We start from the raw sequence: 15,765 nt of genomic DNA on the forward strand, positions 1-15,765 counted from the left end.
TACAGTGGGCCTAGGTCCCGTGACATCCAGCCTGCTTAACTATCAACCCTCCTTTTTAATTAATTTATATGACAAACTTATAAAATCAATATTGATAGCTAAAAATAAAGAAAAATCTTCTGATTACCTTGATTATGCATATCAATTAATTGTCACATAAATCAAATAAATTTGAGTTCTTGATTAAGGATTTCAATTTTCTTTCTTAGCCTATGAATAAGCGTGTAATCGATATAAGAATTCAAGTAAAATTTGTTCATGCCTTTGCTATATATAATTTTATATGGTATCACAGTCAAGAGTTCTTATCTTTGACTTAACTCTTGATACCATGATTACATAGATCAAGTAATTGATGACATAAATTATAAAAATTTGAATCATTGAGTAAGAATTCAAATTCTCTCTTCTGAACCTATAAATAAGCATCAGAATTCATCCAAGGACGAACTACATAAAATTTCTTTATGCTTTTTTTATTTTTCATGAGCTCAATTTCATTTTTGCACAGATTCTTACATTTTATTCATTGTTATTCAAGTAATATACAAATTGTTGAAAAGACAAAGATCCCTTTAAACTCAAAATTTTGAGAACCAGTTTCTGGCAAACTCGACAATCTTTTTGTGTGTTATGGAAATAGGATCTCTAACCTGAATCACAACTAGAGATACCAGGAAATCGCAAATCTTCCTCATTTTACATTACAACAAAGGCTGCCATAGTAAGCGAATTTACAAATTTCAGCTGTTGAATTTCTGAGCAGCATCTTGATGAAGAGCTTCTGAAACCATCTGAGCAAAGGAACTTCTGAAACAGTGGCAGGGAAGTGACTTCCATCAGGTTGTATGCTTGGTGCTGATTCAATATTCTCCAGTTGAGCAAAATTGTTATGATCACCATAATATCTAGACTATTCAATCTTCCTCATCTGAGAGTAAGGCAAAAGAGAAGGGTGTGAATTTGTAGCCGTCTCCTTGGTAGAATTTGTTTTGGAACTCAACCCAGTGAAGCCGCAAGGCATGAAGAAAGGCACTAAGAGATTCCATCATCAACAATATGAAAGCAGTGGCAAAGGCAAAAACTGTGAGCCCCACTAGCCGAATTACAATGTTATCGTACCTGTTGATCATGATCAAATGATTGTCAACCATCAACTTGAGGCAGGGAGTAATCAAGATTCTTACTAGTTATTCTTTAGAATCTTCTTCATGTTCAGAAACTGTTGAAAAGAGGTGAACTCAGGTACTCCACCTGTGTTCTCCTCGGGAATAAAACCCTAACTGTTAACATATTGGCCCATGTAAATATGAACCAATGCATATATCAGAAAGAAAAAAAATCCCCATTTTGTTTTTGAACCCACAGTACTAGCCAATAAAAGCAGCCGGACAGTCTAAAATTTGAAGCAATCCTTTTTAAAAAAAAACTACCTACAGAATCAATCCAAACCAAAGGAAAACTTCACTATAAGAAGAATTAGAAGAAGAGAGGAGAAAAAAGGTTCGGAAGACCAGTCCAGACCCATTTCTTGTTGCAGTATGATAAGGATGAACATGTGCAAACGAAATCTACCAAAAGCTAAAGAACAATACCCACCCCCAAGTAAGGAGTAGTAGTTTCTCATAGAAAACGGTTGACAACTCTGAGTGAGCCAAGCTGCAGAGTTAAGAAAAAAATAGTGAAGAACTCATAAACAAGCTTTAACAAAAAAAAAAAGTTTAAAAAAAATCCAAAATTGCCGGAAGAATAAGACTTGCCTCAAAGCCCATAGTCGCAGATAAGATGCAGTATTTGAGACAGCACTCAAGACAAATTCAATAGAATGTATCATTTGATGGACAAACACTTCACTGAAATTGAACTCCTCATGCTTTTGCCGTGCAGAATCAGGCTCAATATCCAGATCTCCCTCAGAGGTTCCAAGTATACCATAAGTACGACCTTGAAATCTCTAGAACCACATGGAAATTAATGGAATTCAGATATGCCAATTTTGAAAAAGAATAACATGTGATGTCCAGATGATGGAGACAAGAGTACCAAGCAAGGATAAGGCGGAGCAAAAGAAATGTAGTTATTTAGCCCAATGAGGTACCCAAGATTTGAATTGTATTAATTAGCAGGTTTAGAAAATTGGGTGAATCTTACTTGTAATTTTGTTGTTATTTTCATCGGGTTATGTTTCAAATGGCTGTCTTGGTCCTTAAGAATTAATTGGTTTTATTTTTAATTTGCATTTTTTAGTTTAATAGGCCTTTTTAGTGTTAGTTTAAGGTCCACTAGGGTTCTTTAAATTTTAATATTGGCCTTTAGTTTTAATCAATAAAATTTTTTAAATCTGGTCAATTAAATTCTAGGGTCGTGACTATTTAAAGCTACCAAAGTTCTGTAACTAAAACTTAACGAATGAAATTCCAGAATTTTGTTGCTTAGGCGTGAAGCCTCTTTCTCTTGGAAATGAATTCCAAAATCAGGTATGATGCCAACTCTTCTCCTTCTTTCTTAAAATTTTGCTTGCAAAATATTCTTCTTTCACTGTATTTTCCTTCCAGTTCTATTTCAGTGAGAGAGAAGCCATTTTTTTTTTTACTATAGCACAGTACTATAACAAATCCTGAAGTTGCTGTTCTACATCTTTTACCCTGTTTTCTACAAATTTCAGTACTGGACTATCTGCTTCAATTACGGCATCTCTCTATTAGTTTTCCCATTCACCTTTAGTTCTTTAATCAAAATTTGCTCTTCCTTATTTGGATTTGCCTAAATCAAAGTTGGACATGACAGCACCTAGCCAATAGAACCCAACAGACCGATCTGTTAGGTGCGGAAAGCTACCGCCTACAAGAGTGGGCGGAACCACTCTGACACCCACCCCGCCCATTCTTGACTATCTCTCACGGGATTCGAATGCGGGATGTGGTGTGCCCAGCTCTGATACCATGATAGCGGTTAGCCAATACAACCCAACAAACCGATCTGTTAGGTGCGAAAAGCTACCGCCTACAAGAGTGGACGGAACCACTCTGATAGGACAAACCTGAAAATATTGCATCTTTTCGTTTCCTAACCTGTTATGAGCCCTTTTTGAGTTTTATTTTCCTTTATGCCCTAGATTTGTTAGAAATTTCATCCGTAAGGTATTTCTCCTTCAGTTAGTACTTGTTATGCATGTTTGTAGGGACTTTAATACATTTTCACTATTTAAGATATTTTTATTATGGTGTTAGCATGCAATTGATATACCTTATCTTGATTTGTTTAGTCAGACCTAATTCAGCACCTATTAGAGCCCTAAAACCTGAAATCCTCATTGTTCTCATCAATTCTGTATTAGATCCTCGTTTGAGGCATTATTTTAGACCTTCCCATATCTTTCTTCCATTAACATGTGTATGCCCACTCGTAGTGGCTTAGACTACCACAAAACCATGTCCCCAGAACAAAACTTTTAGTGAGCATCAATACTAAGTAGGGTGAACCACGTAACCCAATTTGATAGATTTTCCAACAAGACCCAAGAGCATGTTGTTAAGCACCTAGCTAATACTACCCAAAAGACTGGCCTGGTAGGTAGCGAAAAGCCAAGTACTTAACCCCATGATCATAACAATACTCCCACCGTTATGAGTCGACATCCACGGTGGCCCACTCTAGCGACCCGGACCGCCTTTTTGCGCTACACAGGTCTCTAGGTCACTCCCTCTAGGTTGCCCCCTTGGGGATTCGAACTCACAACCGCGGTATAGCTCTGATACCAAATGTTAAGCACATAGCCAATACTACCCAAAAGACCGGCATTGTAGGTAGTAGAAAGCCAAGTACTTAACCCTAGGATCATAACACTTGTTACGAGCCTAGAGGCTGCTAATCGTCTCAATGGACAAGGGTAGAATGATAGGGAAAACGGTCAACCAAATCCTCATGAGTCATGTAGTACCGTTGTGACTATAACATAAGTTAGAAAAGGACCAACTCAAGGAAATCTCCCAAGAGGCCCATGTCAATACCCACGCCCTCCACATCAGGAATTTTAAGATGAGCAGTGGAAAGCCCCAAGACCATGACGTGGTACCAATTGGAATGACTAGGGGAGTGATAGTATTACGAAAGTTAAAGTAAGGCCCATAGTTATGATGGAAAACTTGAGCCAAAGGTTTTTTCGGATTAGTTAACTGATATAAATAGTTATGTTGATTGGCATGGTATGACGGATAATCAATGTGTGAGGTTTGCCAAGTTGAAGCTAACTTGCTAAGGCAACCTTCACTGGACTAATGTGGAAAGGCAAATTCAACATTCAGTCAGGATCCTTAACTTTCGGGATGAAATGAAAAAAAAAAAAACTCAAAGAAAAGTACCTCCCTACGTCTTTTAGGGATCTGTTAATGAACCAATTACAAACATTTTTTTTATAACTTTTTTTTTCAGGATCCTATAACCAATTGCAAGCATTGCAACAAAATAACATGACTATTACCAAATATATGAGGAAATTCGATGAACTGTGGTTTTCTGTGACCTTCAAGAAGACCCTAGGTTGACACTTTCTCGATTTTGCACAGGAATAAAACCTGAAATTAGACGTACAATGATTCCACTTACTGTGGACTCTGTTGATTGAGCATTCCAAATAGCCTCAAGTTGGAACAGTATGCTAAAGAATTTTTCACCAAAAGGTTTACTTCCCTAGTTGGGGAATTCCCTAGTAATAACCAGTCTATTATTAACAACTTAACAGTGTCAAAGGGCAGCAACTAGTCCAAACCTTAAGCTAACAAAGGAAAGCGATTTGCTAGTTCGAAGGGCAACACCAAATAAGTCAGTTAAAGGTGAGGGGGTGCAGGCCACTATGCCTATCAAGGTCCTACTAGGAACCCCTATACAAGATGGAGATGAAGAGGAATGTGATGGAGAATGCATTGTTCATGAATCAAAGTGAGGATGGTGTTGAGCCTACAAATGAGATGACTCACATAGAATGTAGTGAGGTGCTTGATTACTCAACCTAAGAACAACAACTTGCACACTAATAAGTGTAGAGACAAAAACTACGAATTGATCATCAATACAGGTAGTTGCATAAATGCTATCTCCAAAAATGCCATTAAATAACTAGGCACAAAAAAGTGGTTTGGGTTGACCAAACAAACATTTCAGACTCCCAAAAGCATTTGTTACCTTTGTGATTTGCTGCCTATATTGATTGCATATGGTTTGATGTTGCTCCCATGGACTTTGCACATATCCTTTTAGGTACACCACAGGTTTTTTTTTATCTAAAAGTCACTCATTATGGAAAGTCAAATACTTACATGTTTCTTTATGAAGGGCAAAATATAAAATTTAACCCCTCCAAATCCAAGGAAGTGAAAAACATCTCATAGAAATCCAATAAACCCAAGTTCGTGCAACAAAAGTTTCTTCATGTGCTCAATCATAGGCATTATGAAATAGAAGCAAAAGAGCATGGTATATATCAAAGGAAGTATGTGAACACGATATATAACACGACATTGACATTGTGTTGGGATCACCCTTACCAATTTGCCACATTATAGGATGAATCCAACAAAGTATGCTGAATTAAAGAGACAGGTGGATGATGTATTACACAAAGGCTTCACTACGGAAAACCTTAGTCCTTGAGGAATACCTGACCTTCTTACTCCCAAGAAAGATAATCGTTGGCGTATGTCTGTCGATAGTCGAGTCATCAACAATAGTACTATCACGTATAAATTCCCAATTCCTCGATTTAACAATATGCTTAACATGATGATAGAATCTGAAATATTTTCTGATATCGATGTAAATAATAACTATCACCAAATCCGCAATAGGCCTGGCAATGAGAGGAAGACAACCTTCAAGACAAATGATGGTCTATATGAATGGCTAGTCATGCCCTGTGGGTTAACTAATGCATCGAGCACATTCATGAGAGTTATAAACCAAGTGTGTTGGTCATTCATTGCCACTTTTTGGTCGACTACTTTGACGACATTCTCATCTATAAAAAAAACACAAGAGGAGCACCTTATCCATTTGGGGAAGGTGTTTGAAGTTTTGAGACTATAAATTCTACGTAAACCTTAAGAATTGCACTTTCATGAGCTCTCAAGTCCTTTCTTTGGGGTTTTGTTGTGTTTGTCACGGGTGTATATGTTGACCCCAAGAAAGTCAAAGCCATTACAAATTGGCCTAAACCCTCTAATGTACATGAGGTTAGAAGTTTCCATGGATTGTGTTAAACACCTAGCCAATACATACCAAAAGACCGATTTTTTTGGTAGCAGAAAGCCAAGTACTTAACCCAGGACCATAACATCACACCCACCTTCATGAGCCGACGACCACGGCGGCTTAACACTAGTGACACGCTCCACTGTTACATGGTCATTGAAATCTGGATCGACGCGATCGCCCACGCCGGGAGTCAAACTCGCGACGTAGCGCCTGCTCTAATACCAAATGTTAAGCACCTAGCCAATACATACCAAAAGACCGATCTGTTTGGTAGCGGAAAGCTAAGTACTTAACCCAAGACTATAACAGATTGGTGGCTTCATACTGTAGTTTTATTCTTGGGTTTTAACACCATAACGACTCCCATTGCCGATTCCATCAAAAGAGGAGAGTTCAAATGGTCTAAAGCAGCATCAAAGGCCTTTATTGAGGTAAAGAAAAGAATGACTAAAGCACTTGTACTTCAGCACCCTGACTTTTCTATGGTCTTTGAAGTTTCATGTGATTCCGCTATTGTAAGCATTTGGTAGAGTCCTTAGTCAAGAACTATCCCGTTGCTTATTTTAGTGTGAAATTAAATAATGCAAAGCAACAATATTTCATTGATGATAAAGAAGTTTATGCGGTAGTCCAAGCTTTACAATATCAGCGCCACTATTTGCTACTGCAAGAGTTTATTTTTCATAGTGGCCATCGAGCCCTTAGATACTTGAATTCTCAGAAAAGCTAGGGTCACAACATGTCAAGTGGTTTATTTGCTACTGCTGGTGATGAGAATAAAACCATTGATGCACTCGGCCGTAGAGTTGCTTTATTACATTTCACAAATGTGAAAGTCACAAGATTTTCTATTAAGAGTGAGTAATGGATTGTAAAGCTTTTCAAGATATTTATATGTCACTCACTAAAGGACATCTTGTTGTCAACGCAAATTTCAAAATTCTTGATGTGTACTTATTTCGAAGGAGTAAGTCGTCTTCCCATCACATCTTTACGTGAATTTTTTGCTTGGGAGTTGCATGCGAGTGGAGCCGCAAGACACTTTGGTCATGAAAAGACCATTGCCGTGAATGATATATTTTATTGGCCTAGCCTCAAATGAGATGTAGCTCAAATTATAAGTTAATGTCATACCTGTCAAGCCAAGGAAAGGAAGCAAACTACAAGCTTGTACACATTGCTACCTATGCCACACACCCCTTGGCAAGATGTTAGTATGAATTTTGTGCTTGGTCTTCCTAAAAGTGTTAGGGTCATGATTCTTTCAATGTTGTAGTGGATTAGTTTTCTAAGATGGCACATTTCATTCCATGCAGCAAAACCTCTGATGCTTCCCACATTGCAAAGATCTTTTTTCAAGAAGCTGTCCATTTACATAGTCTTCAAAAACCCATAACATCTGATAGAGATGCAAAATTTGTGAGCAATTTTTTGGAAAACTCTTTGGAAAAATGTTGGGTACAAGGTTGCGATTTTACTTTCCATTCCATCCCCAAACTTATAGGTACACAAGAGTGGTTAATAGGAGCTCAGGTGGTCGTATCAGGTTGTTACTTGTTGAATATTTCAAAAATTGGGATCAAATGCTCCACGTGGCTCAATTTGCTTATAACAGTTCGATCAATCATTCCATAGGATTTAGCCCCCTTGATTTGTGAAGACACCAACCCAAAACATGCATTGACTTCATTCCTTTACCTTGAAAATCGAAACCCTAGAACCAATTGAATCCTTCATGAACGTATCTCTAATTTGCATGCTAATATTCGTAACTAAGCTTTTACAAATATGCAGTTGATGTACCAAGAGTTTCAAGAAAGAGATATGGTTATGGTGAGAATTAGACCTGAAAGATTCTCAAAGGCACTTTCAAAAAATTGCATGCCAAGAGTGTCAGTCCTTTCAAGATAATTCAAGATAGTAAGCAGAAATATAAACATGGCTGGAGCTGTATCCAATATGGATTGGTGATGACCGAGAGGCGTGAGAGAGGTGATTTGGGCGATTTCGGAGAGAAATTTAACGTTACGCGTAATGTGCACCGGTGAAACGCGTAACGTGCGCCGTTAGCTTCGAATGTGCTAACGTGCGCCGATTTTCGAAAATGAGCCGAGATCTTTCTCCAATCACTGTCCCTTCGGCTGATGACCGGAACCCTCGACAACAGACTTCTGGCAAGGATGCTGACTCCTTCTCCGACGCCGATCGACAAAAAGAGGTTGACTTTCCTAGAAGACACAGAAAAACATCAAGCCAAACGCTCGGAAACCTTGAATCTTCCCTCCGACAAGCCAATGGAAACTCCTACGGAAGATTTCGAAGCCAGCTGGAAGACAATCTCCGGGCGAAAGAAAAGGAACCTCCCTTTCCGTTTCAGCTACGGAAAAAACCGAGTTATAGTGGAGAAAGTCGCCCGGAGCTCTAGACAGGTGATTCGCATCTCCTCTGCCGTCGGATCGAAGATGTCCTTCATCTGTGTTCCGATGGAAGCCGCTTCAAGCTTCGTCCTTCAGTTCCAACGAGCCAAGAACAAAGCTAACCGAACCCGTGAACTTTGGACACGGGATTCGATTTTCTTCCTGTCGGTGAGCTCTTTTCGGGGACAAAGAGAGTTTCGTGTCGTCCATTGGCGTGGCTCAACAGTGCTCGCCAAGATCTATATTCCCGAGGCCACCAACTCGGGATTTGGCTAGAAGGAGTTCGAAGAAGCCATCCGGAGCCTCTCTCCGGTGTAGACTCCGGCAAAGGGAGCCCCCAGATCCAACGGTACCACCCGAGCCTTCCCCACCTTGAATCTTCCCTCCAACAAGCCAACGGAACCTCCTACGGAAGATTTCGAAGCCAGCTGGAAGACGATCTCCCGGCGAAAGAAAAGGAACCTCCCTTTCCGTTTCAGCTACGAAAAAAACCGAGTTACAGTGGAGAAAGTCGCTCGGAGCTCTGGACAGGTGATTCGCATCTCCTCTGCCGTCGGATCGAAGATGTCCTTCATCTGTGTTCTGATGGAAGCCGCTTCAAGCTTCGTCCTTCAGTTCCAACGAGCCACGAACAAAGCTAACCGAACCCGTGAACTTTGGATACGGGATTCGATTTTCTTCCTGTCGGTGAGCTCTTTTCGGGGACAAAGAGAGTTTCGTGCCGTCCATTGGCGTAGCTCAACAGTACTCGCCAAGATCTATATTCCCAAGGCCACCAACTCGGGATTTGGCTAGAAGGAGTTCGAAGAAGCCATCCGGAGCCTCTCTCCGACGCAGACTCCGGCAAAGGGAGCCCCCAGATCCAACGGTACCACCCGAGCCTTCCCCCCCCCCCCCCCCCTTTATTTCCAAGCCCCATCAACGGAAAAACAACTCCTCTGAGCCCATTTCTCCCCACCACCAGCCCTCCCCTTCCTTCGAAATTACCTAAACCCCCTAACCCAGCCATTCAAAACCTCTTTTCAGAACACCATATTCCTTTCGAAAAATCCAAAACCATCCAAATCTCTCCCAACTTGCTCCATAAAGGGTGACAATCTCTGGCCCGCTCTACCTAGTCCACACCCCCTCCAGTATCGTCAAATCCAGCATACTTCAATGGCTGAACGATTAGCTTCACTTCCCCTACACACCCAGAATTTCCTACCTCAACCCCGATTCTTGGCTTGTTCACTTTGAAACCCAGCAAGAGTCTTCTGCGGCCCTTGCTCTCACACCCCACACCCCCTTGGGCATCATTTCGATATCAAAATGGCTCCCCTCGACTCCTTCTAGTCAATTTGGGCAATGGGCTACAGTCACCGGCCTCCCTGTGGAACTATGGCACAATGAGGTCTTCACGAGCATCATCTCGGAGTTTGGTGACATAATCGCTCTGGACCCCCTTACTAAGCACTAGCATCATCTTGATGAGGCCCGGATCCTCATCAATCCTATTCATCCTTGCGAAGGATGCAACTTGCGATGCATTATGGTGGATAATGCCCGATTCTGGATTCGTATTGAGTTGACAGATATGCAAGATTTCAGAAATGTGACCTCGAGTCCTACAACTAAATTCAGAGACTCTCCGCAACCTGTCCACACAATGAGAGCAGCAACCCTGGCCTCTTCTCCCCAGAAGATGCGTCCGGAACCAGCCAGTCTTATAGTTGGCGATGACTCTATTCCAGCTGCCTCCTTGGTTGTCCCTCCCTCCAACCTGCCATACCACCCACCCACTAGTCCATCTCAACCCACCACAGATATTATCCTTGATAGAATCTATTCCACCCCCCAGATACCTACAACTGCCATTCACCTTCCCACTTTACCCCCCAAAATAACCACCCCTCCATTAAAAACCCCCCCATTAAAAGCCCCACAGGCATTCCTATAACTCCATCCCACAGTCCTCACACCCCTAAAACCACCACTCAAATAATGAGCTCTCCCCCTCCACCACCTCCGAGATATTCCCACCCCAAAATTTCTCCTCCTCCCCTTGCCAACTACCAGCGCCGGAATAGAGGTCATCCGAGACAGCTTCTCCAGGATGGTCCTAGTGCTATTTCTAGATACCCCTGCAATCCCGAGATAGGGGACTTCATCCTTCCAAAGACGGGTGAAAGAGCTCAGAAGTATGTGGCTGCTCTTCAGATAGAACAACAAAAATTCGACCCAGAAACCTGGGCACAGATAGTGGAGCTTGCCAAGGTGATGGGCATCGTCTACACGAAGCCCCTCAAGGGAGATAACCACCTGTTTGAGAAATCCAAGAAGACTAGTGATCAATGTTCATTATCTCTTGGAATGTTCGAGGAATTGGATCCGTGCGTCGTCGTGCCGCAATTCGGGACCTCCTTGCCTCTACCAAGGCAAATGTTGCTATTTTTCAAGAAGCCAAGGTGGCTTCTCTACCCCTTGGATATATCCATGAGTTGTGGCCTCACAAGGAGCCTGGATGGATTTCTGTGGATGCGATTGGATCGGCTGGCGGCATTCTGATTGTGTGGGACACTAATATCATTTAGGTGATCGATCGTTGCTGTGGCACTTACTCCCTCGGAATCAAATTGAGAGATAAAGGATCGGGGAACATTTGGTGCCTTGTGGGTGTGTATGGTCCTACTAGACACCATGAGAGACATCTCATCTTGGATGACCTTGTGAGGACTTGTCAGAGGTGGCCCATTCCTTTGATGCTTGCAGGAGATTTCAATGTTATCCGCTTTTGCCACGAGAAATCCCCGCCCTCCCGGAGAATCACTACCTCCATGAGGCTATTTGCAGACTTTATTGGCAGCTGGGATCTTGATGAGGTTACCCTATCTGGGAAGACCTTCACTTGGTCAAATGGCAGACAACCCCCCGTCTTCTCCAAGCTTGACCGCTTCTTAGCCAGCAACGATTGACTTCAATTATACAGCAATGCCACAGGCAAAGTCCTTAATAGGGTTATTTCCGACCATTGGCCGATTATGGTAGATACCCACTTCGGCGGTTGCGCACCCCGCCACCCCCTTCTTTCAAGTTCAACAATGCTTGGATGGCGTACCCCTCTTTTGACTCCTCTATCCAGTCCTTCTAGGAGAGGATGGTCGTGACGGGGCCCGACCGAGTGGAATTTCCCAGCCAAACTCAAGATGCTAAAGCCGTTGTTGCGATCATGGGCCTCTGCAAGAAAGGCCTCTTCCTCAGCCGAGAGAGCAGCCGTCCTTTCTCAGATTTCCAGTCTCGACTTTGAAGAGGAATCTAGAAGCCTCTCTTCCTCAGAAGTAACCCAGAGATACGCCCTTCAAGGGCAAATGCAGTCCTTCGCTCATAGTGAGCTCGTGCATTGGAAGCAGCGTGCAAGATTTAAATGGCTCGTTGAGGGGGATACCAATACTAAATTCTTCCATGCAGTCGCCTCTGCTCGGAGAAGAGCCAACCGCATCACCACGCTCAACGTCAATGGTGAGAGTACCTCGGATCGATCCCTTATTTCAGACTCACTGGTGAACTTTTTTGCAAAATTATACTCTGATGGCCAGCTAGTTCGCCCTTTCTTCGAAAGGGTTCATCTCCAAGCTATTCCTTTGGTCGCAGCTAGTCTCATCGAGCTCCCTTTCTATAGTAAGGAAATTGAAAAAACAACATTGGGTCTTCCTTTGGATCGTGCTCTGGGCCCGGATGATTTCAATGGGGAATTTTATCGCCAATGTTGGCCCTTCATCAGAGACGATATTGCCTGCATGGTCCACTCATTCTATCAGCATGGCATCAGATATAGGAGTATCGGAGCTTCGTTTATAGCCCTCATCGCTAAAAAAGAAGAGGCAGAAATTCCTTCTAATTTTCGGTTGATCAGCCTCACCACCAGTGCTTACAAGGTGCTTGCACGCCTCCTTGCCAATCGCCTCAGGGAGGTTCTCCCTATTGCCATCCATCATGGCCAGAGTGCTTTTAGCAAAGGGAGAAATATATTAGACTCGGCCATGGCATGTCACGAGCTCATCCACCATTTCAAGGCTTTAAAGCTTCCCAGATTCATCCTAAAGTTTGATTTTGAGAAAGCCTTTGACAGAGTTAATTGGAAGATTTTGGACACTCTCCTGGGGAAGATGGGATTCAGGGGAAAATGGAGTTTCTGGATTCAAAGCTACCTCTCCTCTGCAAACTACTCCGTTCTTCTCAACGGAACAACTTGCGGTTATTTAAGGGATCCAAGGGAATCAGGCAGGGAGACCCCCTTTCCCCTTTGCTCTTCAATGTGATAGCGGAATACCTATCATCTTTGATCTATTCGGCCAAAACCCTAGGTTGGTTCCTCCCCACGACGGACTATGCAGCCTTTGATGTGCCGATCCTTCAGTTTGCAGACGATACAATTTGCTTTGGGGTTGGTACTATGGATCATATCCGAAAACTGCGTGCTATATTGGGACTATTTGAACTGGCTTCTGGTCAGAACATTAACTAGAAGAAAACCACCCTCCTAAGCTATCATATTGACACACCTGTGCTTCAGGGTATGGCTGACTATTTAGGGTGCTTAGTGGGAAACTTGCCAGTTACATATCTTGGTCTACCACTCTTTGATTCTCGGCCTTCCGCGACGCTTTGGTCCCCCCTTATTGAGAAATTTGAGAAGAGACTAGCTACTTGGAGGGGCAAGCTTTTATCTACTGTTGGGCGGCTCACTCTCCTCAAGTCTTGTTTGGCAGGACTGCCAAACTATTTATTATCATTCATGCATTGTCCGGCCTCTGTTTGCAGCAAGATTGACGCCATTCGTCTACATTTTCTTTGGAGAGGATCAGAGGACACCTTCAGGTATCATTTGGTGAGTTGGAAAGATGTTTGCATGCCCCGAAATCGGGGTGTTTAGGCATTCGGCCTACGAAGGAGATAAACAATGCCCTTTTGCTCAAATGGATCTGGAACTTCAACATCAAGCATAACAACCTATGGGGTGATATGGTCAGGTTCTATCTTCAACCTTCGGGTGCCTGGTGGAGGGAGGATGGCGCTACTCGGCTCCTAACCCCGATATGGAAATCAATTCAAAAGATCCTCCCAATATTCAGAGATGCAACTTCCTTTCACACAGGCAATGGAAGGACCCTCCTCTTTTGGTTGGATGAATGGTGTGGCCCCCGCTCCCTCTCCAAGGATTTCCCGGTGCTCTCTAGGGTGGCGAGGGACCATTCTTGCTCAGTGGTTGATTCTTGGAGAGATCGCACATGGAGTCTTACATTTCGCCAGGGATTAAATGATAAGGCAACTACGGCTTTTTGCTCTCTCCTCTCCAGACTCAGCAACACTACTATTCGTGAGCAAGCAGGTGATAAACTGACATTGAAACCCAACATTAATGGCCGATTCACAGTTGCATCCGCCTACTCTCACATTAGAAAACAAGATTACAGCATGCATGAGCACAAGGCAAATCTAGCATGGAAGCTCTCAGTGCCTAATAAAATCAAGTTCTTTGTATGGACGACCATCAAGGAACAAATCCTCACCTCTGACAACCTCCATAAAAGAGGTTACACCGCCCCCGATCGCACTTGTCCCCTTTGTGGTGTGTGCGACGAGACAGTCCAACATGTTCTCTTACATTGCAACTTTTCATGGCAAGTCTGGATGAAGATATTTTAGAAGATTGGCCTCCAAATGGGGCTACATCAGGACCTTTTCGGCACCTTTGAGATGGTTATGGGGATACGCCTTCCTAAGTTGAGCAAGATAATTCTCTTGGCATGCCTTGCGCATGTCCCATGGTGTATATGGCTAGAGCGAAACAACCGGAGATTCAACTCCAAGGCTAACAACCCAGATAATATAGCTTCTCAAGCAGTGAGCCTTATCTTGAGTTGGCTATATTTTAGGAATGAGTTTGCTTCTCTATCGAGCGTCTCCCTTCGAGAAAATTGGGGCTTGATCGCGCACATGGCGGGCCCCTGTAGGAATCCAGTTATGGCCACCTGGGATCCTCCCCCTTACGACTGCATCAAACTCAATTTTGATGGTAGTGCTTTAGGCTGTCCTGGGCCGGCTGGAGCTGGTAGTGTTTTCAGAGATAGCAATGGAGACCCTATTCTATCCTATGCAGGGCCGGTGGGTATTGCTGATTCAAATACTAATGAAGCGAGTGCTTTTCTATTCGGCCTCCAAATCTTTAAAGAGCGGCTCCATGGCAAACTGATTATTGAAAGTGACTCAAAGACTGTCATCAGCTGGTGTTCAAAAGAAAGTTCCCCTCCTTGGTGCCACTGGCCAATAACTAATTGTATTGCTGACATTGTGTCATCCATTCATTGTAATTGGAACCTCGTTCCTAGATCAGCCAATTCTTTGGTTAATAAATTGGTAACATTCGGAACCTCCCAGCAATCTCTCATTGTTTGGGAAGGCTTCCCCTCGTATAATCTGCTTGTTTGAGCTCTCATAATAAAATTCAGCATCATTTAAAATAAAAAAGATAGTTAGCAGAATTGGAGTTAATGCATTGCCACAAGATATAGGCATTAGCAATGTCTTTAATGTGGAAGACCTTGTTTTGTACACCCCCCAGCCAGCATCTCCCAGTCCTCAGTATTTTCACCCATACCCAACTTTTACCCCTCTTCAACATTTACTTTTTCCAGGTCTAATCCTTCCTTTGGTTTTGACACTCCAAACATCCTTGATGAGCAAGTGTTTCCACTTGAGCTGAAGAGAACAAAAACTGTCTATTTTATTTGTGCAGAAAACTTGATTCCGACAACACTCGGGTTACAGAGACAGAACTCTTGAAGCAGAATGTAGACCTTTTTATGAAGTACAAGGGCTTTATTTCACCAGAGGTGAACTTCTCCATGCCAAGGATGGGGATCAAGAGTTCCAAACAAGTACAAGGAAGAAAAAAGAAATAGGGCTATTTAGCTCAACGAAGAGCCCAAGATTTGAGTTTTATCAGTTAGCAGGTATAGGAAATTGGGTGGGTTTTAATTGTAATTTCATTGTTATTTTCAGTAGGTTATGTTTGAGAAGGCTTTGTTAGGCCCATAAGAATTAATTGGCTTTATTTGTA

General features: G+C 42.6%; 1 protein-coding gene across 1 annotated transcript in view; it reads right to left on the reverse strand.

Moving 5' to 3' along the window:
* Positions 1–496: 496 nt before the first annotated feature.
* Positions 497–15,765, reverse strand: part of LOC137965854 (V-type proton ATPase subunit a1-like) — a 45,959-nt gene continuing 30,690 nt past the window's right edge. The window contains exons 16-18 of the mRNA XM_068812221.1: positions 1,761–1,954; positions 1,600–1,659; positions 497–1,122 (exon numbers count right to left, since the gene is read on the reverse strand). Coding sequence (XP_068668322.1) covers positions 918–1,122; positions 1,600–1,659; positions 1,761–1,954 — 459 coding nt within the window. The 3' untranslated portion in view covers positions 497–917. The remainder of the gene's footprint in view (positions 1,123–1,599; positions 1,660–1,760; positions 1,955–15,765) is intronic.

Source organism: Aristolochia californica, unplaced genomic scaffold (genome assembly GCF_029961685.1).
Source record: "Aristolochia californica isolate CCGP_79_NKW_82.1479 unplaced genomic scaffold, dmAriCali1.0.hap1 SCAF_5, whole genome shotgun sequence".
Lineage (NCBI taxonomy): Eukaryota > Viridiplantae > Streptophyta > Magnoliopsida > Piperales > Aristolochiaceae > Aristolochia > Aristolochia californica.